A 24,868-nucleotide genomic window follows, 5' to 3' on the forward strand; every position below is an offset into this window, starting at 1 on the left:
ATCAGATTGCTTTAAATACATAAATTGAAATGTTTCTGTAAAACATTTTTAATGCAAAATGTAAATTTTTGGCCTAAATTATTTTGACAGCTTCCCTTCAATTGATGCTGAATTGAAACATTTCTATGTTTCTTGTCTTTTTCGTGGATGTTTAAATTTTTTCTTCCTATTCTGAATGTCTAGTTAGTAAGAGACCTTCAAAACACTTAGTTTTAAAATTAAGATGGTGAAATTCAGTTGTGGCTAGAGAATCTGATCACTAATGGGGAGTGTGGGGGCTGGCAGTTAAAGTGGAATGAATTTGTTGCATTTCTACTTTTACTCAGATCTTTCAGTTTAAAATCAAAGTTAACAATGTTTAAAACTTAACTAGGAATAGGATGTCGTGGGGAATTGCAATGGGATAGGAAACATTTAATCTCTTTAGACAGTATGTTTATATACTGTGTGTTTGTACATTGTGTAGTGCAATGGGGAGCCATTTTTATTTGGAGGTCTCTAGGTGCTACATCATACAAATAATATATTCTCTAGTTCAGTCACCAACCAGATTGGCAGCACGCAGGAGTTGTCACCATCTGATAGTTATTCAGTGTCATGAGTTTTGTGGTGTCAGTCCATTTCTTTTGGGCAGATTTCTGTATCTCTGAACTACTACTACAGTTGGCAGAAATTGACACATTCAACAGTATTAGCAGAAAGGTCCAGGATCAAATGGGCTTTGAATTGCACCACTCTCTCCATCTCAAAGATGGTATATACAGAACAGATTGATGCACATTGGTGAATAGAAGGAAGCTTCCATTGTTGTTGCCCATGTTTGGTGGTTTTTACACACACACACATGCGCGCGCGCTATAAGTCTCTCAGTTGTTTTTACAAACTGAAAAACAAAACAGTTAGAGCATTTACGTTTTTGTTTTTTGAATTACTTTTTACTTCATTTTGGACTTGTATGTTTAACATATATCCTTAAAGTTTTCATCTCTAAAACTAGGCTGAGCATAGAATAGAAGAGGAAGAAAAACTCCTCTATAATATCTTCCCAAGCAGGGACAGTGTGTTACATTATTTGTGCTTGTTACTGCAGCAATAATTAAACCTGTTTTTAAAAGGGACAGCAGCTTAAAAACTGTACCTCTCTGAAATGTTTTTACTGAATATTGTTAAAAGTATAACACACACAAGTACTAAAACTGAGAGAGCTCCAAAAAAATTGTTTACTTTGCATTTAACGACATTTGTTTATTCAGTTTCTCCATTTCCCCTGTATAAAGCAGCTAGGTTAACCAGTTTTCCCTCTTGGTTGTGTGACTCATCGCACAGGAAAAGGGAGAAATGAAAAAACACTTCGAGTTGGGAACTTAACTCATTTTTTTAAACTGACTAGATTTTAAGTTCATGGTGTTGCTTTTTACAATTATCTAAACATTGTTAGATATTGCGTGTCAATGCTATGTTGTAGATGGTATGAAAAACAAGAAATGGAACTGAAGTGGAGTCCCAAATGAGGGAAATGTGTGCCAAGAGCTTTCTAATTTATGACTAGCAAATTTGGTTTCATGTTAATGAAATACAACTTGAATTAAGGTTGGAAAAAAAATTCATTTTAACATACTGTGCAAACTCAAATTGCCCCCCCCCTTACAATAAATGCAAAACCAAGGTTTCAGTATATAATCAGTTAAGTCAAAAAATGCCAGATGTTGAGGTTTCTCCATCAGTGTTAACTTGGGAATCTCTTTCATGTACAAGGATCACATTTTGAGGTATTGTAATAAGGGCTCTCACAATCATATGCTAAGCTGGATATGTCTGGTCAAATACAGTAGATCCTCAGAGTTACGGATACCTCAGGAATGGAGGCTGTTTGGAACTCTGAAATGACAGTAACTTTGAACAAAACGTTATGGTTCTTTCAAAAGTTTATAACTGAACATTGGCTTAATACAGCTTTGCAACTTCACTATGCAGAAGGAAAATGCTGCTTTTAACCAACTTAAACAAGCACAGAAACAGTTTCCTTACCTTGTGAAAACTATTTTTAAACTTTCCCTTTATTTTTTTAGTAATTTTCATTTAACACTGTACTGTATTTGCTTTTTTTGGTCTCTGCTGCCTCTTGATTGCATACTTCCGATTCCAAATGACGTGTGGTTGACCGGTTAGTTTGTAACTCTGGTGTTTGTAACTCTGAGGTTCTACTGTAACAGTAATAAACTAGTTAACATTGTTCATCTTCACGGTCAGTACCATATTGAGATTATTGGACAGTTCATCTTTTAGGAACAGATGCTGTCATTCTGCTACCACGTGCAAAGCTAAAATACATGTACTTTGCACAGGGGAACCTAAAAGTGGTTGATTGGAATGTAGAGCAGGAGTCCTTTCCCTCAGTGCGAATAAGCTTTATAGACATGAAAACTGTAGCAGGATCAGTAATAGCAACTGGAGCCCATGTGTTTCTCCTGCTGGGAGTTGTGCCTGTTGACTTTTTTTATTAGCAGATCTTCTGGCTAATTACTGGCACCAGAACCTCTCGGCATAGTTTCTATACATGGTGTCTCTTCCTCTTACCTCACCACCCTCAGTGGAACCAAGGTATAGCAGCATGCTTTGGATCTACTTTATCTATGAAGTGTGGAAGGGGGACAACTTTTGGCATTAGTACTATTGTTTCATTTTGTCTGCTGACTGTATTTTATTGATTCTGTTCAAAGTGATATCTTTGCAGTGTAACAGCTAGAATTTTTTTATAAATAAAAGCCGAAGTTTTTCAGGAACTGAAATGCTGGTTATGGTGTTCTGCCATGTAGTTGCCCGTTTCCACCACATATTTCCGATTTGTTTTCCTTGCTCAGTGTAAACTGTGAGGTTGGATTTCTTTTAATAATACATATCATAATATGTATATGGGGTACACCATGTGTCTGAGTTAGTTAATGAGAAACCATAACTTTGTGGATTTCCTAACTTGTTTGATTTTTGCAACAATAATCCTATATTAGTGGTAAGGTGTTCCCTCCCAGTTAATAACATATCTTTATGTATGATTGCAGCATTTATATGCGAGGAATTCTTCCTTCCACTTTATGTAAATGCTGTTGTTGAAATGGAGTAGGTTTCTGGATTTTGATCAAGTGAATATACTTTTATGGCATTGGCAGAATAGGAGGAATAATAAAGGGAGAATAGTTCCAAGTTTATTTTTTTCTGAAGGTAGTTTGTATGTCTTGCAATTGATATAAGAAACAAAGTTTTGTTTTTCTTCTTTACGTAGAGCCAGATAAATCCTGGAATCTGCACACACAAGGAATCCTGTATTCATCCCTGTGCTTGCAGAAAACATAAGACCCTACACAGCACTATTTCCTACCCTCCCCCTCATTCCCCCTTCAATTATATTGTTTCCAGTGTCCCTGGCTTTTACATCAGTGCCTAAGATCTACAGGCTTTGGGGCTTGAACTCCCTGCCTTTTTTACAGGCCGGCAAATCCTAACCATATATTACAAATCTGTGGGAAGCTTCACAAGGGAAACATTGCAAACTTTCCTCTCTTCTGGCCCCCTTGAATTTTTCCTTAATGGATCAGGGCTCACCAAATGCCTAGTTAATAAATTAAATTACCTACTGTGTGTTGTTTTTATATAAGGAAAACCTTGATTGGAAGAACTGTTATCATCATTGTAATGAAATTGCAACATCAGTGCTAGTTTTTAAAAATAATATATCTCTCAATTCTTAATTTTTTTTCTAATGACTTTCATTTCCTCTGGTTTGATTGTTATATATTTACTTTTTTTAATCTCTGTTAATGCACTTGGTATCTGATGTTGCAGCGTGTGTTTGGGCAGATTGCTGTGCCCATGCAGAGCCCTATGGAAGTAAGTGGGGTTATGTGCAGCAGTCTATCTGTGTGTAACAAATTGCAGGATCAGGGCTTTAGTTGGATTTTCCTCCCCTTCACTTCAAACTTAAAATAAGTACACATCTTAAGGTTGCACAGGAAGGCAATTTGAAAATGCAGACATTAAGGTTTAGCAAACAACCTCATCTCTGACTTCTTGTGTGTAAATAGTCTATATATGTGGTCTCATAATAGTCCTCTAATAGATTTTTTCGAAAACAGTACAGAAAGCTAGTTTTCTGTCTAGTTTACTTGTGAAGTTGGAAAAATATTTAGGCTTTTAAATTTTTCCTTATGAAGTTACACAGTTTTCATTTAAAACAATTACATCCATTACTGTGTGGAAATAATATTTAAACTATATTGATACTTTGAGGTTAGGGGATATGAGACACATAATCCATCCATACATAATAAAGAAATAGAACAGGTGGCCAAACTGCGGCTTGTGAGCTTCATGCTCTTTTACAGTTAGTGTGGCTTGCAGAGCCCCTCTCATCCCCCCATTCTCTGCCTACCATACTTTGGGAGGTGGGGGGGTGGGGGAGCTCAGGGCTTCTGCCTTATGTCAAGATGTTGAGGATAGGGGTTTCTGCGAGAGACAACTGATGCCTGCTGAGAGTGGGGAGGGGGGCACAATTAGAAGGTTCAGCCCCTGCCAACCCCAACGTCTTGAGTCATGCCTCCCTTACTCTGTGTCCTCTCCCTGCAGCTCCCAGGTGTTAGCTCCCTGTGGAGAGGCAGCAGCAAACAGCTGGGAGTTGCAGGGAGGGGCTGCTTCTTTAGCTCCATGGGGAGAGGCAGCCTCAAAAGCAGCAGCTCTCCCTGCAGATCCCAGCTGTTTGCTTCTGTGTCTCCCCATGGCCACAGCTCCAGGCTTGATGAGCCCGGCAGCATCATGTGACCAAGCGGGGCCAGCAAACCCTTTCAAAAACCGGGCGGGGGCACGGGACCCCATGTGCTCCCCCCACGTGTCTCCTCTGGCAGCGGGGTGTGTGTGTGTGTGTGTCAGGGCTTCAGCCCCAAGGGGCATAGCTGCCAGGGCTCAGACCTGAAGTCCCCAGGCCCAGTAGCTGCAGTCCTTTTCTCGAACTTCTGAAGATTGTTGTATGCAGCTCAAAGGGTCGGTAAGTTTAGCCATCCCTGAAATAGAATATTTATACACATAATGCAGCACTATAAGGGCTTTTCTCTGAGAGATCATTATGGCAGTAGATCAGAAATTAAGTTCTATGTCCCTGTAGGCAAGGAGGGAGATTAAGACCCTGCAAACACTTTTTAAAATTAAGCATATGTATAAGTTTTCAGAATTGGTGCCTAAATAGTTAAATTAATGAGTGTGGTGACCAGAACTTAAAACAAGCATATGACACAAGATATGATCTATGTTTGTTAATTGAGCTTGAGTATACAAATATTACTCATGTACAGCTATGACTGGAAAATTTATTTAAGTACTATATGATAGTATAATTTAAAAATAGCGTTGTAATCCATAATCACAAGGCGGCAGAGTTCTGTACTGTACACACTGAAGATTCTGACACTATAATTTTATTTCCTACTGATCTAAACTAGCACATACATTATATGTGCCCATACAAAAAACTAAAGGGACACTATTAAAGTTGGTATCGATAGGCCTACAAAATAAAGGAACATCAATTTGAAAATCAAATTTGTCTGAAATATTTTTTTTGCTGTTTTAGTTACATGGAACACCTAAGGCCCTGATCTTGCCATCGTAGTTCTGCTTGCAGGATTGGTGTCTAAAATTAGTATAATTGAAAAGTTAGAGAATATATTTTTTTCAGTTTCATTACTTTGTGCATTTGACTTCACTTTGTTTAGTTAGGTTCATCATTTTGTGGATGGTCCTGTCTCACACACTATACTTTTTTGTGTTTTGCTCTTGACCCTGCCCTTTCTTCCTTGCTGAAAAGCTCCTGGTAATATTAGACATTCGAAAGGAAAATTTTCTCTGATTTTTCTTTCTTAAAAAAAATAAATAAATAAAAATAAAGGTTGTTCTATTGAAACTGGGTGCAAAAAATAAATAAATAAATTGACATTGCTCTTTTGCCTTGCTATGAGTGCCATCTAGATTAAATCGGATGATACATTTTTAAAAGCCAGGTTGTTCTTGTTGCTACAAAATCCCTCCCATAGCTAGACTGGCAATAAACAAACCAATGCAGGCACACAGATGCTTTGATAACATGAGAACACATACTAATTTATTTACTGGGGGTCTCCTCGAAAGTAAACTGTCACACTTAGTTTGAATCAGAGCCCACTGAAGTCAGTAGTCTTTCCATTGACTATAGTTGCGTGTTAGAGTGGAACATGCAGACTCCTCTAAAGCTCCTGTGAATCGGATCTCTGAATGTGTGTGTGCATCAAGGTGATGGTTGACTAAGAGTGCAGTCATTCACGCTTAGTTAATTCTTCACCTAGCTAGATCTCTGTTAATTCAGGAAAAGGTAATTTAAAAATTGGTTTCCATCCTGTGTGTCCTGCTGAGCTGTGGAATGTGATATAGATATAACACAACTGAGCCAGTAGTAGACAAATTGTTTCATAAAATAAATATCCAGAAGGTGAACGAATCTTTATAATGACACTATTTTTTTTAAAATAGGACTGTTAAAATATTTCTTGAATTATGTACAAATGGAAAATAGTTATTAAAGTATGGAGTGCTTTTAAAATGTTTTTAGATTATCTAATTACACTTTACTGCTGTTTTTATTTTCCTTTTTTCTTTCCAACTAAACCCCCAATTCTGCAAACATGCATGTGCTTAATTTTATACACCTGAGTAGTACCTTGACTTGTGTAAATTTTTGAGATTGAGGCCTTGTTCCCATTCATAGAAAGTGTGCTGGAATGAAACATGGTTGCAAGATGGCAGTAGTGATATGTTGTCCATGATCTGTTGCTATATACTGCAAATACAAAATGCTAAGCAAATGACTTCCAGTGATGTACTTATTACATTTATTAACTATATCAAATGATGCTGAACACTGACCATTATTGATCTTCATTTTGACTGATTTATAGAACCCTTTCTGTTTTGTGTGTGTGTGTGTTTTGTTAATGAGTACAGTTTTCAAAGCAAATAATTTATGAATAAACTGACTTCTGGCTGATGTATTTTTAAACTCTTATTCCTCAATAATTGTCAGCCATTCAGCAATCTGCTTTTGCTTGAACACATTCCATTTGTTATAACTAGTGTTAGAAAAAATACAGCCTGGACATTTTTATCTTTGAAATGAATCATGAAGCATGGGCTTTCCTTCCTCTAAATGAATGTATATGCCAAGAGATTTGAAAAGATGTGCTAATCCTAAAGGAGATAATAGAAGGTTTTCATTACTCTCAATCTTTTCTTTGTATAATCCAATTCCTTTCTAATATCAGATACTTCAAGTGACTATCTCTTCATCTTGGTATATGGAGACAGGCAGGCATTCCTCTCTAAGGGGAATAAGACATAACTCTTTTTTATACTCAAAGGTTCTATTGAATTAAAGGAGGTCCCTTCCAGGGACATTAATATTTCTATATACCATCAACTATTTTGTGATGATTCTTATATATTACAGAACTTTTCAATTAAAATACAAGAAAGCAGTTCCGACCGTTTGGGATGGGATGATTTAGTTGGTGTTGGTCCTGCTTTGAGCAAGGGGTTGGACTAGATGACCTCCTGAGGTCTCTTCCAACCTTAATCTTCTATGATTCTTCTATGATTTACTCAATGTGTTGGTGTGAATTAATATTTTAAAACATATTTCTTTCTCTTTCAGCTTTACATCTTCCAATCCAGCCTTACAACATGGGTAAAGTCCTCACACTTCAAACTATGAAGCAGTCTACAGTCAGAATTTTTGGTGTTAATAGTCCAGGATATCAGAACATCTTCAATCACAAGTCTGTGACAGCTGTGCAAGAAGAAATCCTTGATCCTTCAAGCCAGGCCTCAACCCTCCTTGACTCCTTTATTAATCTTTGTGCATTACCTAGCTTCACCATTATCCAACCATAACTCCTATTACCTAAACTAATTTTGTTGGTGCAGATGAACACCCATAATGTGGATAAAGATTAGAAAAGGTCCCATGGAAAATCAAATTATTCCAATTCTAGTGGTCAAATAAGAACCTTTATTCCCTTTCTCTCAACCCTTGTGACCATGTGGGAAATAGCTAGATCATCTACCTGCCAGGGTTGAAATTTCTAGTGAATTTTTTTCTGGATTTGCAAATAAATACATTGAAAAATTAATTTAAAATGAGTAGCAAATTTAAGACTTTTCTACTCTAGGAAAATAAGGACCTGCAGTTTACCAGTGGTGCAGATTCACTGGTAGAAAGAGTGGAAATTATAGTGTGGGTAGAACACAAATATATTTATTACAATTCCATCTCCTCTGAGTAGGATTAGACAAAACAGTTGTAAATGTAAATTCCTGAGTTACAGCCCCATAATTGCTACTAATAGTGGAGAGTTATGAGGTACCAGATTTCCTATTCAGGATACAACCTTATAGCCTTAATTTGTTTATAGGATGCTTTTTTGTGCAATCTTAAATGCAATAAAAGTTGGGTCTTCTCATAAAGTTCCAAAAAAAGCTAATTAAGGATAACTGTGTCACCAGACAGTCATTTCTTTTGATAGTTCACTTCACTCCAGACTAGAGTGAGGTCATCTTTGCTATAACACAAGTATACAACATTCATCCTGATTTGAGAATGCTATAGGTCCTATCTCTGAAGAGAGAGAGTCTTATTTTGTCTGCACTGATCTGTAACCAATAGAAAATGTACCATTGACAGCATATATTTCTCCAATAAGCCACACATATCTGGGGCTTTGAGCAACAGTCAGTTTCTTCCTTGAAAACTACCTAGGCCCTCAGATGTACTTCATAGTTTGAAATTATCCAGATTAGATATAAAAACAACGAGGAGTCTGGTGGCACCTTAAAGACTAACAGATTTATTTGGGCATAAGCTTTCATGGGTAAAAAACCCACTTCATAAGTGGGATTTTTTCCCATGAAGGCTTATGCCCAAATAAATCTGTTAGTCTTTAAGGTGCCACTAGACTACTCGTTTTTGTGGGTACAGACTAACACAGCTACGCCTCTGATACCAGATTAGCTATAGTTAGAGAAATTAAAGATTCACTTGAAACGTCAAACTTGCCTTATTTTCAATATTATTAAAGAATGGTCTAGGTTTTTGTAGTGTAGATTTCAGACAGGCCAAATTAAAGTTACAACCCTCGTTTTACAGAATAAGCTCTTTCAGGTTAACAAAGCTTCCAGTATTCAAGGTTCTGAAAAATAAGACGACATTCTTAATCACCTAGCTCTTAGACTATTTAGAACACACCTGTCCACCATTCTACTTTTGAAAATAGGTAGCCTGTTAGAACCTCAGAGGACCAGGTCCTGAGTGTCTTAACTCCAGAGTTGAGGTTGCTCAGTACCACTTTGTTTGGGACCTCGGTATTCCTCCTGGGAAATGAAGAGTGCTGACCACATATCAGTCCAAATACTATTCAGATATCAGTCTATGGAGATCCTTTCTCCACTCTTGATCATCTTAATCTGTTCTCTTCGTCTAGAAAGTAATTAAAATGTTTGGTTATTTTCTTAGTGTATCAAAAAACTTAATGGCCATTAGTTGCAGAAAAATTCTCAAAGATAACGGCTATAGTTTCCTTGTTCCTTTAAAAAAACTGAAGTTGTCTGGTCTTGGATTGAACATACCTGCATTTCCATATCAAATTAAAAGATGAGAGTTAAATAGTATCTAAATTTAATTCCACTTCAATGGCCAATCACTGCTGCTAGAAATTACATTCCTTGTTTCCTTCAAATTTTAACCAAAATGAATTAATAGTGCCTTGGTACACCAACAATGGATATAAACATCTTTATTTAAACATGAGGAAAATTTGAAAAAATTGGCTGTTTGCTTTAAAAACTTTTTTCAACTACAGTGGAAACAGTACATTGTTTTCTTATACGTTGGGGGGAGGGGAAGAGTTTTTATATCCATTTTTGGTGTCCCAGTATTTTCTTACATTGAGGCAGACGTCTGTTGTCTAAATGGAACATATTCCTGTGGATCATTGAATTGTAAAACAGAAATTCATACTATATATACTCCCATCAGGTGTGTGCCCCATGACTGACAGTAAAGAACAATAATTTTCAGGATTTTAACTTCCCTTCAGTCTCTCTCTGATTTTGAGTATGTTCATGAATATTTTGGTGGTGGTTGTGATGAGGCTGTGAAAAGTGATTAACTCCAAACCTAACCAACTTTCTTCTGAATTTTCCATTGTGCCAGAATGTAGATCTGAAAATACTCCTATCATACTCCTAGAAAGCTTTCAGGAACTTGTAGCTTTTATGATTGGAACTGAACACATCTATGAGTGCTACTTGCTAGCATGTTTTAGGCAAAATATGTGGTCATGAAATAAGTATACACAAACAATGAAAAGATTGAAAAGATTGCTTTTCTGATTCACAAACCAGATAACTGGATTGTTTCCAACAGGAAAACAGTCATTATGTCAAGTAAAGATGGAATCTCAGAGAAATTAGCTAGCTGGAAGTGATTTTTTCCCCGAAAACTTCTGGACCGAATTCTGTTAAACCACTGTATAACTCCATTGACTTTACTGCTGATTAATACTGGTATAAGAGTGATCAGAACCAAGACAGCCTATTGACTAGCTTCCTACTTTTGGGTCTCAAGTTTCTAGTATTAGACTAATAGGCTTTCAGGTTTTTTGGTCTTTTGAGGTTCCTGTAGTTTCTTACACAGACCAACTGCCAGTGTCTCAGAGCCATCTGGAATGTTTACCTTCAGTTTCTAGGGAATGAGAACCAAAGAATATCCAAACCTCTAAGCATAATTTATGATAGAACTATATTCTTGCAAAATAGGTGAGTCATCAAGTAGCTTCAGCATCACAACTGAGAGAGTAGGCAGGTAGGTGAATAGGAATCTGGTTCCTTGGAATCTTTTGACAAAAGGGAGTTACTAGAACTCACTCTTGGGTCTTTCTGGTAAGATCAGATTAGGGTTTGCAAATCATTATATTTAACTTGCTTCTAAAGCACTTGCCATAAAACTATTTGAGCTGATGGTCAGCTTTGCACTGTGTTACTTTAAATTTAGTGTTGTCTTCTATTTAATTAGTAAGAATTCCCTGATCAAGGTGCTCAGCATTAAAGAACCTATCTACACTTATAAGGATATTCTTGTGACCAGTATGGGTTTATTTGATTCAAAATTTAACTCCATTTTTGTTTTCCAGACTCTTAAAAACAAAATGGAAAAAAGCTCAGAAGGGAAAGATGGCATCAGACATGAGAGCTCTGAAATTTCACGTCAGTTGAATAATGGTCTTTAGAGTTAGCCTGTCTCAATTTTAAGGCAAGGGGTTATTTGATATGTATATATATATATTAAAAAAAAAAAAAAGGACCGTTAACAGGAATAGTATTTCAAGAGGGATACATTCATGTATCAAGTCTCTGCAGTTTAGGGAGAGATTGTTTTCTACATTCTTCAAAAGTAATTTGACTAGAGCATTGCACCTGATGGGCAGAGAATGGAGGACTTCACAATATACCAAAATACTTGCAAAATCATAACCTTGTTAGATACCCAGGGTCTTTGCAGACATTAGAAAATGGATGTTGTTAACTTTAGTTAGTTAAAGTTATCTCTGCACACAAAATACAAAAGCAGATCTATGAGAAGACCAAATGAGATGACATGTCAATTTTTAGTCTACATTTCAGGGGTTGAAAAGTTTTCTCAAATGTCCACTGACTTGGGTGAATAAATGTACAAAGTTTTGCAATGTAGTGGAAAAACAGCATGTCCATGAAAATGATGGCCAAACCAGCCATGGTTTGAAGAATACGAGCCTGTGCCCCACAAAACTTACAGAGGAATAAAGCAAAATATAACAATTCACTGAAATCAGTCATACTCGCTATTGGTTTATTCTGTCAGATTTTTAATGGCTTGAGGTTTAAGTAGTGGGTTTAGTTGAGTTTTGTTCATTGTCAAAATTTTTGAACATTTTCTTTATGCTTTGGCAGCTTATGCTAGTTCCATATTTGGGATGTTGCCTATTGCCAGGTTGGATTCCTTGATGCCAGTGCAGAGAGTAAACTTCTTCTTGTCGGAGCATATTATCTTTTTAAGTCTTATGTTCATCAGTCTTGAGAGCCACCTTTTACTTTCCTATGACTTTTTCTCTAAACTGTATTCCTAAGGAGGACTTCTTTGTCTGTGTGGGGTTACGGGTGGGAATTCACGTTGAGGTTGTGATCTCCTGGACTATTATGCCACACTTTCTCAGTTTCACATGGGCATATATAACCATGTCGTAAGGCTGGAATAATGGATGTAAAGCTTAAAAAGAAAATAATTTATCAGGTGAGAACAAATTGCTCTATTTTGATAAATTATTTAACAAGTCGACTATAGTTGATGTGAAGTTCTACCTCCCTCTGTGCATTGATTGATGCTATTTTATTTTATTTTCAGGTTTATGGTAGGCTGTGGTAGGTGTGATGATTGGTTTCATGGTGACTGTGTTGGGTTGAGTCTTTCTCAAGCACAACGAATGGGAGAAGAAGATAAAGAATATGTGTGTGTGAAATGTTGTGCTGAAGAAGACAAAAAAACAGAATCTTGTGATCAAAATATACTGGACACCCAACTTGAAGCATATAGAGAAGATAGAACAATGGAATGTGAAAAACCTGGAATGTCAAAGCAAACTCCCACTGGTAATCCCAGTGTAACAAATGAGAAAGCTAAACAGACAGATGATACAATGAAGCACAAAGTCAAAATTTTTAGACGGGTAAGTCTTATTTAAGATGGTTAAAGTTCCTTAAAAAATATTCTTGACTATTTGAAATATTATAGTACTTATTTCTTTCAATTAAAATAATTCCCCCCAGGTTTATAACTCTTCATAAAACTTCAGTCTAGGCTAAAACTTGTCATGTAATGTTTTGCCATAGGTGTACTGTTCCAATTAGTTCCTTTAAATTGGTGTGGCTATTTTGAAAAGAGTACTATTGCAAATCTGCTGTTACCTTGTTTTTTTTTGGTATGTGTGCACACATGTAAAAATATGATTTTGCAAACCCTCCCCCGTCTTAATGGGTATTACAGGGTAATGGTTATCTTGCATGGCAGCTTCTGGAGATGAGGAAGAGCCAGCTTGCTTCCCTAAAGCAAGCTGGCTCATTAATAGAGATGAAGAGGCAGTATAGTTCTGCAGGAGGGAAAATTCCTGGAGCTGTACTCCCTCCCACAGAGGTTCAGAGCTCTGCCAGGGAATACATGTGCAAGATTTGGTGGTGGAGGGTGGTATTTCTAAAAAAAATTTCAGTTCATAATAATAAAGATCTTATTTAAATCTCCCTTCCGTTCAATTGCCAACTCCATCTGTCTAAGTACATTTAAAGCCTGTGCACCAAGGCTTTAAACACTTGATCAGAATACTTCATGATCTTTCCTTATACTTTTTGGTTTTTGTGTCTGATGTTCATGGAAATGTCTTCTAAACCAACTTCCCAGTTAACTTTTTTCTGGAGCTAATTAGGTTTAGTCACCTCTCTCAATGCAGTCATTCTTATATAGATAGCTAGAGCTCATGGATTTCATTGCCCTTTGATATAATACTCAATTAAAACGGATGTATTTTTTTTTTTTACCCAAAGATACTATTACCGTCTCCTTGCAAGTCCTGTTTGTTAAACTAGGTCAGATTCCTTACTAGGAATTTGTCTAATACCAGGTGACATTGTTTAACTGATCACCCCAGAGCTAGTCCCATACTGCTTAGGAGGATCAGTGATGGGTTTGTATGTCATGTTGTATTACTCTGGAGAATTGGGTTAGTGGTTCAGCAAGTATGTAGCCCAGTTTGTTATATTATACAATGCATAAATCTTTTAAATGTCAGTGTGACTGTGAGACCAAATGAAAGCAACACTTTAGTTTTGATTGCTTGAGCAGTTCAGGGTTTTTTCAGCATTGTGGTTTAAATCATTAATAGCAGAAGGGAAAAAAGATTTAAATGACTAATTGTCTGTTCTGCCCCTGCCCGCCACTCCGTTCTTAATTATTTATTTTCTGGATCTCATTTTGACCAATCAAAACCTAATTTTTAAAGCAATGAAATGGCCTAGTTTAATTAAGGTTATTCATGTTCTTTATTTTTAGGATATGATTAAAATTATGAATGCGATAGTTAACATTTTAGTTAAAAAAAACCCAACCCTAACTTATATTCATTGTAATCTGTATTTAGAATTCATCTGAAGATCACCAAAACCAGCATGTAAGATTAACTAAATGGAAATAAAACTGCCTCAACTTTTAATGCATGTCTCATGAATCCTTCTGTGATGCCCATTCTGAAAATATACGTTATATATTCCACAAATTACACTGATTTGGTTACACAAGGTGAGTGAGGTGATATCTTTTATATTTCCTCACCCGCCTTGTCTCTCATATTCTAGGATCAAAATGGCTGCAACACTACAAATAGCAACTGATTTGGTTTGGTCAGTTTTAAAGATTAGAAACCTTAGTTCTTTAAACAGAAGATTACAAATTCAAATTCAAGTTTTTAACTAGTCTGAATTAAAATGTTTTTAAAATGCTTTTTCCAAGTATATTTGATTTTTTTTATTCACCTTTTCTTTTCATAATGTAGCTATTGAGAAAGTTTTGTATGTTCTTTATATACCCATCTTCATTTTGTCTACAGTTCACTTGGTGGATTTAAAAAACAACAAACTTTATTCAACAAAATAATAATAATTAATAATAAACCTCTTTGAGCCCTTCTCCAGGATCTTCAATGGGAATTAGGCCTTTTAACATCCCCCTGCATTCATACTAACTGAATTGAAGTCAGTGGGAGTCTTTAAATTGAGATTTAGAGATTACTTTTGTTTTTCCTTTTGAGTAATATTTATTTCCTTTCTAACTAGATCTTGTTTGCTGTGCACATTTGCCAGGTTTATTGCATATGAGTTACTTTGGTGACAGGTGTAATCTATCTGCACATATGATATACTTTAAAAATTTTAAACAGTTAACTGAGAAAATACAGCTGCTTTCAACAAGGAACTTACTGCATGTTCTCTGGAACGCAGCTTTGGTAATACAGCACAAGACCAAAGGACCTAATTTTTGAAGTAACGGTTAAATGCTGCTTCGTGGTAAATTGTGACATCTTTTTCAATAGCTTTTTAAGGAGCATGTCTTTATATCATCTCAGTTTGGGACTTTTATTATACAACATTTTTATTTTTAAAATCTACTTTGGGAAAGATTTGTAGTGGTTTAGTTCATTTTCACATTTGTTACCAGACTAATATGTTAAAGTATTTGTTTCAGGAATCAGGTGATGCGAGGAATTTGTCAGAATGCAGAGATTCTGATATTAAAAAAGGCCAAGTTCCTATTCGGAAAATGGGACAAACAGTTACACTTCCTCGTCGATGCTCTGAAGAGAAAAGTGAAAAAATAAATAAAGATTCTCTTAGTGTTTCTTGCTCAAGTGAAAAGACTGCAAAATCAGGTAATAAGACTCCAAAAGCAACTATAGTTCATGTGTGAATACAGCAAGACATGAAAGTTCTACGTATAGCAGCGCTTCTTAAATTTGGGGGCATGGAATACTTGCTTGTAGTCTGCAGAAAGCAGGCTGCTCACATGGTGCTGAATCTTTCGTTTTTTGCTTCTTTTAATGTTCTTTACCAGTTGAAAATGCATGAAAAACTTTCCTAATGTTACTCTTCCATTTAAGCAGCTTCTATAATTGCTGCACGAGTATTATATGATTGTGAATGGAAGGAGAGGTGGTCTGTGCTAACAAGAATGGGAGAGAAATGCTCACAATCTACAAAGTTTGGTCTACACTGAAAAATATTAAGAATCGCTGCTCTAGAAAAATATGAAATACTATGTGTATGACTTTACATGTGATGGTTGTTGTAGGATATAATATTTATTTTGAATTTCTTTATTCTTCTGCATTGAAAATATCACCAGGCTCCCTTGCTCCAAATTTCATTGGAAAAAGTGGGGAGGAGGAGGAGTGTTCTTATCCAAACTTCCCATATTTAAATTACAACTTATGTGCTGAATAGCACCAGTAAAGTTTAAAAATTCTTCCTTCCTAATCCCTGAGAAATCCTTATAATTCTTGGTTTGCTAAAAATGTCAGCTTGCAGGATTCTTCGACATCCTTGATACCATGAATTGCAGGGATAAGAATGAGACTTTGTAGGTGTGATATCACTGATACATTCTGGAATACTTCCAGTGAATCAGGAAGTAGCAAGAGGATTTTAAAGTAAAGAAAGGAAAAAAATATTAAATTGTTAAATTATATTTCTAAGCTGAATTCCTCTAACATAGGAATTATTGGTGAGGTCATTTAGCACATAAATGGTTAAACAGACCTTTTTAGGTTGGCAGTTAGGCCCAGATTTTTAAAAGGTATTTTGGTGTTGCTGTGCTCAGCATTGCAGTGCCTAAGCCTCGTTTTCAGGAGGTATTTAGACACTTAGAAGCTTAAATCCCATTAGCAGTGATTTAGGCACTTAAGAGCCCTTTTGAAAAATGAGACTTAGGCTCCTAAATCAGTTGGTTTTGCAATGCTGAGCACAGCAATGCCTAAATACCTTTATAAAGCTGATCCTTAATCTTTAACTGGCCATTAATTCAGGTTTTTTTTTTCCTCCTGGATTATACAAGCTTGTAGCATTGTCTGTTCTTAAAATGGCTTGACACTTTCCATTATAGGACCGGGTTTTCAGTTCCATATTTCTCCCAAACTTCATGCAGAAATTTTCCATGGTGCCTGCCTCAGTCTGAATTTTTTAACTTTCAGCAAAAATAGTTCAGTCATATTTTGGTAAAGGAGATTAGAGGTTTTAAAAAAAGTGTGTGTGTGTGTGTGAGAAATCTTTTGACTGTTTTGCTGAAAAGCTCTAGTGCCTTCATGCTTTGGAGCTGGGACTTGAAATTTGGTAGGCAAGTTGCCATTGTGTCATGGATGTGTCAGTTTTGAAAAAATATAAAAATAAGTCTGTGATTTTCCCAGGGGTCAGGTAGCAAGTCAGGGGAGCTGAGGACACAACCACGGAGTACTCCTAATGGTTAGATCTGGGGTTGTCTCCATAATTAGCTAAAAAGGACATACTAAATATCTTATGAATATGACTCATTAATATATGTAAAATGTTTTGAAATCCTAGAAAGTGCTGCTAAAAAAAAGTATTGTAACTGTTACAAAAACACATGCAACTAGTTCTTCAGTTCTGAATTGTTGATCACTTATCTGAAAAATGAAACTGAAAACAAATAGTTTTTATTCTTTTTCTCATAAATTCTTACATAAATTCTTCTCATAAAAGACTGCCAATTTAATTTATTGCTGCTTTTTGAAATTTCATATGCTTAGAAACATAAATAACCTACGAGTTGTATAATTAAAAGGATTACAACTGAAATTTTTTCCACCATGTTGGAGGTGCAATTTAATTGAAAAATGATGTAATTTGTGACAGTAGGTTTAAAGACGCTTAGTATAAGAAAGTGTTTATAATCTTCCGTGCTTCTGTCATACAGGTTTAATAGTGGGAAGAAATTTAGGGCTAATGGGCTTAGAAATGTCAATTTCAATGGGAAAGTTTAGTTTAGATTAAAATTAAATTTTATGCACAGATAAGTGCTTTCCACTATGTTAATTTTCAGTTTACTTCACTGAACAATTAAATGTGCGTTTTTAGACAGATTCATAGAGCTGAACATCTGAATAAAGTCAAACCAATAAAAGCTGGCCTATTTTCTTTTCGGTTGGCCACATGTGGAAGAAAAAATCCATAAAACAACGGACTACAGAAGCCTGGGAATATTTTTGTTTAATCAAAAGTGACAGTAACTGGGAGCTGTTGTTCTAGAAGTCTTTAGAAAATTTTCTTGGGATTCTGATAATGTACATGGTTTCTTAAAATAATTAAATTTTAAGGACATTTTTCTTCAGTACACTTTATATATGTAAGGAATGAACATGTGTGTGTTCTATATAAAAATTAATACAATTTGTTTTTCTAGATAGTAAAGTTGATACTTTAAAATAAATAGTTTCTCGTTATTGCACACTATTCTCCTTTGAACATAAGGCAAAGGCATGTCTGATGTGGATTCACTGCTGTAAATTAATATACTTAATAACATCAGTTCTTTTTTGATCATCTTTCAAAAATACTGATAGGCATTTCAACGGTAACAATACAGAAATTGCATTATTAGAACAGACCTGCAGTAGTTGATTTAACAAATACCCAAAACACAACAGGGAACTAACTGTATTTTCTGCTCTTATTTAGTAATGTCATTAAGTCTTTGAAGGGGTGAGAAGGTTTAAAACTCTTTACAAAGACATTCTTTCTCCAAACATTTGTTGGGTGTTGGTGTTAAATAGAAGCCAACAGCTGCCCCCAGAGTTTTAAGACAGTCTGAATAAAGATCTTTCCATTAATTTGCTGGTTATCCCTAATGTTCTCGGATAGATAAGATCTGAATTTCCTGTGTTTTAAAAATAAGTAGAAACACCCCTTATCCGTCAATATTTATTTTTTGTAAAGAAACCTTTTAAGCTTTATCCATACAATTTAAAATATGGATCACAAATATATTGTCCACTCTTTTTAGGTCACCTTTATGTAGGTTTTTTTTTTTTGTTTACTGTTCAGGCCCTTGTTTGTTGGTTTTTTTATGTAAAAAAATAGATTTAAGCGACTGTAAAATTATCTTTAAGATTTTAATTTTTAGCATATTTTGATTTAGGTGTTTACGAGAAACAAGAATTCAAGAAAAAGAAAACTGAGAAAGTGGGAGCAACTGGTAATATACCTCCACCAGCTGTGCCAGCTTCCAAACCTTCTGCTGATCAGATAAGACAAAGTGTCAGACAGTCTCTTAAAGAAATTTTGATGAAAAGGTATAGGTACGTTACCAAATGAATTGTCTGTTTTCGTATATACTTATTTATTTTAAAAAATTCTATACTCTTTTTTCAGACTTACAGATTCCAGTTTGAAGATTCCTGAGGAAAGAGCAGCAAAAGTTGCCACAAGGATTGAAAAAGAACTGTTTTCTTTTTTTCGGGACACAGATTCTAAATATAAGAACAAATACAGAAGTTTGATGTTCAATCTAAAGGATCCCAAAAATAATGTATGTGTTCTTCATCTATAGTTCTTTCACAGAAAGAAATCCTTTAGCTGATTAAGTGTTTCGTATCCTGGTCTCCACCTTCTTTTCCTATCTCTTATTCTATAGAAGTCATCTCCTTCCGTTTTTCTCCATATTCTTTCCTCCTTTCCCTATTCAGTTAAGACTTTTGAGTCTCCAGTGTCCACATTTCTTCATGACTCCTTGCCCATGCTGCCATATTCCTTCCATTGTCCAACCCTTGTAGCCTGTTTCTCTCCTTTCACTGTCTGTCTTTCAGCCACTGCTTTCCACATAACTGCATTTCACACATGTCCACTTTCAGTTCTGTCCAGCAGCCTATCCTTCCATTTCACCTTTATTCCATTTATTTCAGAATTATCAATCCCCTAATCAGTCTCCACACCACTACAATAATAACATTTTTGTGTGAAGACATTCCATTAGGCTGCATCATCTCCTTTCCCTCCCACCCACCCAGTACTGGCCATCATTCTTTTTGTCCTCAAGGTCAGGATTTTTAACAAGAAAATTGTGCTGGTTCATGGAACTCTATCCATTGCTCTGTTCTTGACCATTTTCTGTTTCACCATTCTCGTATGTCCTACATAACTACGTGTCCTTGTCTTGGTACATAGATTACTATATAAGTCCAATGCAGGTTACTTGAAAGATGCAAACTTGAGCTCACTGTTCGCTGGGTAATACACAAAGTTCTACAGATCCTCCTTCTGGAGTACAAAGAACTAGTTTTTCTTATCTGTTTTACATGGCTACCCAAGTGGATCACACCCATTTAATTTAAATGATTTAAATTGGAATAAAAACTGTGTACAGACTAGCCTCTATAGTTCTTCCTCCAACCCTTTTTCTGCTGAGTACTGTATGGAATTTGCTACATTCTTTTTAAAGATCTGAAAAAATATCTTTTATGAAATCACTGATGCATTAGGTCTAAGCTAATTTTCCTTTTGAACATCATCTTATGTGTTTCCGTAATTGTAAATATGAAATGTTTAAAGAAAAAAAGTTTAACCAATTTCTGGCTTTGTTGTGGGGAAAACAATTAATGGCCTACAGAATTGTTTCCCTCTACAAAACCCATTAATGTTTTCCACAGTAATACCTCTTAAAGTCTGAAATAGCTGTAAAGTAATATGTATTCCCAGGAATAATGGGTTATAGATGAGAATGTATGGTGCTGGCATTAAGTATAGAATATATTTCCAAAGGTTATTCTGCGACTCTAGTTGTTTTAATTTGCTGCTTATTGATTTGTTGTTAGAAATCAACTTTTTTTTTTTTTACAGCACTAGTTAATGTTTATCCTTCTTCCAGATATTATTTAAGAGAGTACTGAAAGGAGAGGTTACCCCTGATCATCTCATAAGAATGAGCCCAGAAGAGCTGGCTTCTAAAGAGCTAGCTGCTTGGAGACAAAGAGAAAACAGACACGTAAGATTTGTCAACTACAGTTGTAGAGTGAGATGTGTAGAATGAGATCTTTCAACTTTATTTGGTTTTCAAGTTACCTGTACATTTTCAGAAATTCAAAATACTTATTGAAAAAAGTCCGATTGGATAGGACTTGACTTGGCTGAGGAGAGGAAGGAAGGGCAGAGACTGTACTCCCATCCGCTAAGCCCAGAGAAGTGAATGTAGTAACTATTACATTCAAAGGTGTATTTGAAAAGAAGAGTGAAGAGCTGGATTATGGGATCATTTGAGTCATTTTGTGGTGAGAAGGGTTTAAAGTAGGTGAACCAACTATTTGATACTGATTGGCAGTCCAAGAAGCCCACAGTCCCACCTAGTGAGAGTTGCAGACAGTTGCTGCTTTGAAAGGGAAGATGAGTTGCTGAGCAGGGTTCACTGAACTGTAGTGTCAGTGAAGTAAGGGGGTAGCTTCTGCATCCAAACCAGGAGTCGTATATTTTCCCCTTCCTGGTACAGATGCTTCTACTCCTCTGCTTCTGCTCTGTCTTAAGATTGATGTCTTCCTCTTCACCACTGTTCCCTCTAAGCATGTGCATGCGTGCACAGATCCTAAACCCCACATACATAACGAAACACTGCTCGCACAAAGATTTGCACAGAAGAAATTTTTTGCGCACACGGCCTGTCAAAAATTAGAGGGAACATTGCTCCTCACCCTCATACAGTAGCAAGATTCTGGAGTCACCCTCACAGTTATACAGATTTCCTCAAGAGGAGAGACACTTTTCATATCTGACAATCCTAGCCTAGCAGCTTGGGTGTCTATTATTGATATCTGACACACATCTGATATCAGAGCAGTACCCTGCACCGACAAAAATGTAAGTAGAGGCTAAAAATCTGACTTCTCAGTTTTGAGAGAATGATCTAAAGTGAAATAATTTCTTCAAATTATAGGGAGTTTGATAGTTTAGTGTGAAAAGCATTGGTAATCTCAAAATAGACATCCACATTTAAGCCTCTTGCAGCTACATTACTCTGGCCATAGGTTGAAAGTGAGATTACAGATGGTCATATTTTACTGGGAAGAAACCTAAGTTCCCTCTAAGGCGGTGCGGCTGCCTATTTAACGCCACGCAGGTGCTCAGGGCTGCGGTGGGGAGCGATGCCCCTCCCTCGGGCCGCCTGCCCAACCTCATGGCCCAGCATTCTACTTCTCTTGTGCTGCAACCCAGTGGCTGCAGCGCTGCTCCTCTCCAGGCCCTCCCCACCCTGCTCCTTTCCGCCCCCTCCCCTGCTCCTCTCAGCCAGCTGCTTGGAAGGGGGGGAAGGTGAGGAATGGAGCCCACAGCTGCTGTCTCTCCTCTGGGCCGCTGGTGAGGGCTCACCGAGGGAGCACAAAGCAGCAGACTGTCACTGGCGGCCTGGATTGCGGATGGACCTGTCACGGCCTGGGAAGTGGCGCCCCTCCCCTGGCCCCAGCCCAGCCCCCCATGGACCTGCTGTGGATGGGGAAGAGGTGCCCCTCCCCCAGTCCCAGTCCAATCCCCCCAGACCTCCATATTGGTGCACATAACAAAATTAATTCTGCACATGTGTGGGAAAAATTAGAGGGAACACTGCAAGACACTTTTTTTTTTTTTAATTTCCTAATTGAGTTTGAGGCTCTGTTTGTGTGGATACTACCTTGAAAATCTAATTGGATAAACAAAATTGTCTGCCATTGTTGGAATTACTCTTTATGCAAGGTTTTACCACTACCCAAATGTAACCATAAATTCCTTTATTAAATCCAAGACCAAATGATATTTATACGGTTGCTGTAAAAGTCACTAAATGTCTGAATAATAAACAATTTACTGCATCCAAACAGTAACAAAACATAAACATTTGATCAAGTTACTAACCAAGACTAAACCCAGGAGTGCTTAGACCTATGTTGGACAGCTCCAACTTAATCAGGCAGGTATTAGCAATGAACCTTCTAAGAGTTCATCCTTTTTTATCCTTAAACAAATGATGTCATATTCTGTTGCTGACTTAAGTAAAAATCAGATTTTGGCCAATTTGCAGTCAGGATTAGTTCAACATGCACAATCTTATTAACTATCTTTAATAATTGGGGCCTCTACTTCCTTCTATCTTATCAGTTATCTTTCTGGTCCAGTTTTTCCAAATAAGCCATTTTTTTCCCCAGGCCTTCCTACGAGTTCTAACAAACTTGAACTATAAAACAACTGGGTCTAAATAAACTGTTACCACTCAAAGAGATCTTGGAGTCATTGTGGATAGTTCTCTGAAAATATGATCTAAGTGAAGTAATTTTCACTCAATGTGCAGTGGCTGTCAAAAAACAAAACAAAACCTAACAGAATGTTGGGAATTATTAAGAAAGGGATACATAAAGAAGACAGAAAATATCATATTGTCTCTATATAAATCCGTGGTGTGCTCACATCTTGAATACAGTACGCAGATGTGTTTGCCCCATCTAAAAAAAGATATATTGGAATTAGAAAAGGTTCAGAAAAGGGCAACAAAAATGATTTAGGGTTATGGAACAGCTTCCATATGAGGAGAGATTAATAAGACTGGGACTTTTCACCTTGGAAAAGAGATGACTGAGGGGGTGGATATGATAGAGGCATACAAAATCATGACTGGTGTGGAAAAAGTAAATAAGGAAGTGTTGTTATTTACTCCTTCTCATAACACAAGAAATAGGGGTCCCAAAATGAAATTAATAGGCAGCAGGTTTAAAACAAAAAAAAGTATTTCTTCATACGACGCACTGTCAACCTGTGGAACTCTTTGCCAGAGGATATTGTGAAGGCCAAGACTATAACAGCGTTTTAAAAAAAAAAAAAAAAAAAAAACTAGCTAAGTTCATGGAGGATAGGTCCATCAATGGCTATTAGCCAGGATCGCCAGGGACGGTGTCCCTAGCCTCCGTTTGCCAGAAGCTGGGAATGGGCAGCAGGAGACAGATCACTTGATGATTACCTGTTCTGTTCATTCTCTCTGAAGCATCTGCCATTGCCTTCGGTTGGAAGACAGGATACTGGGCTAGATGGACCCAATATGGCCATTCTAAAGTTCTTATGAGCTACAGAACTATGTATTTTTTTTTCTTTTTAATTTAATATAAGTCTTTATATCGTACAGCTAAAACTACAATTTAGTCATAGAGGTTGGGGGGCTCCTGGGCGGTAAGGAAATTCCCGGGTGGCAGCGGTGGCACTCCCAAGCTTGCGGGCAGCAGTGGCACCCCCAAGCTCCCTGCTGCAGCAGGTCCCCGGAGCTGCAGGTGATGGGGGTACCCTGCAATTTCCAGCCCCCACAGGCAGCAGGGGACCCCTGGAGCTGCATGTGGCAGGTTTACCTTGCAGCCCTCAGCTGCTGCAGGGGGCTCCTAGCCCCTGCACAGCTGCCCCCCTTCAGACAGTGTAGGGATCCGCAGATCCCTAGTTTGTCCAGGATATTTTTAGTAAAAGTCAGGGGCAGGTCATGGGCAAAAAAGAAAAATTCACGGAAGTCGTGACGTGTCCCTGACTTTTACTAAAAATATCCTGGACAAAATCTTAGCCTTACCTACAGCTCCTGACAAATCTGAAGCAGTTGGAGTAACTTAGACTGCTGAGTTCAGTATCGCTACATTATTTTACACCAGCTGAAGATGTGGGTCCCCAGAGTATTTGTTGTAAAGTTGTAAAACAGTTTTGCATGTATGTGAATCCAGATAAACTTGGCCCTCATGAGTTAAATCACTAGTTGGATAATTTGTACTGTTGCTTGCATTCTAGGCACTTGTGATATGGAATGCATCTTCTTGTAATTGTGGTAACTCCTCCTGATTCTCTGGCTGGTTGGTCATGAAACTCTGATGCCTATAGTCAGTCTTTCATGACAGGGTTCACAGCTGGCAGTGGATTTATCATGAATAGTCTGTGGAGAATGCTGAGAATTTAATCTTAATACAGAGAGCAAATGTTGTGTTGAATAGGCAGTTTTGAGAGCACAAGATTTTTGTAACTGATATATGCCACCTGAGTGAACCCGTAGTAAGGTTGGCAGGTACATAAGTTAAACAGTGTAAATTGACTTGTACCCTTAGGTTAGTAGCGGTCTCAGATATAATCAAACTTTGATCACCTGACATCTCAATTTTTAAAATCTCTCTTCTTCACAGTA

At 36.9% G+C, this 24,868-nt stretch overlaps 1 protein-coding gene across 6 annotated transcripts in view; it reads left to right on the plus strand.

Moving 5' to 3' along the window:
• PHF3 (PHD finger protein 3) overlaps positions 1 to 24,868 on the plus strand; it is a 79,061-nt gene that overhangs the window by 32,802 nt on the left and 21,391 nt on the right. For 4 of the 6 annotated variants that reach the window (XM_037894271.2, XM_037894274.2, XM_037894273.2 and 1 more), the window contains 5 exons: positions 12,509 to 12,830; positions 15,392 to 15,575; positions 18,854 to 19,013; positions 19,087 to 19,243; positions 20,579 to 20,695. In XM_037894271.2, coding sequence (XP_037750199.1) covers positions 12,509 to 12,830; positions 15,392 to 15,575; positions 18,854 to 19,013; positions 19,087 to 19,243; positions 20,579 to 20,695 — 940 coding nt within the window. The remainder of the gene's footprint in view (positions 1 to 12,508; positions 12,831 to 15,391; positions 15,576 to 18,853; positions 19,014 to 19,086; positions 19,244 to 20,578; positions 20,696 to 24,868) is intronic. The other 2 variants (XM_037894272.2, XM_043542441.1) reach the window with 1 other exon arrangement.

This window comes from Chelonia mydas, chromosome 3 (assembly GCF_015237465.2).
Source record: "Chelonia mydas isolate rCheMyd1 chromosome 3, rCheMyd1.pri.v2, whole genome shotgun sequence".
Taxonomy (NCBI): domain Eukaryota; kingdom Metazoa; phylum Chordata; order Testudines; family Cheloniidae; genus Chelonia; species Chelonia mydas.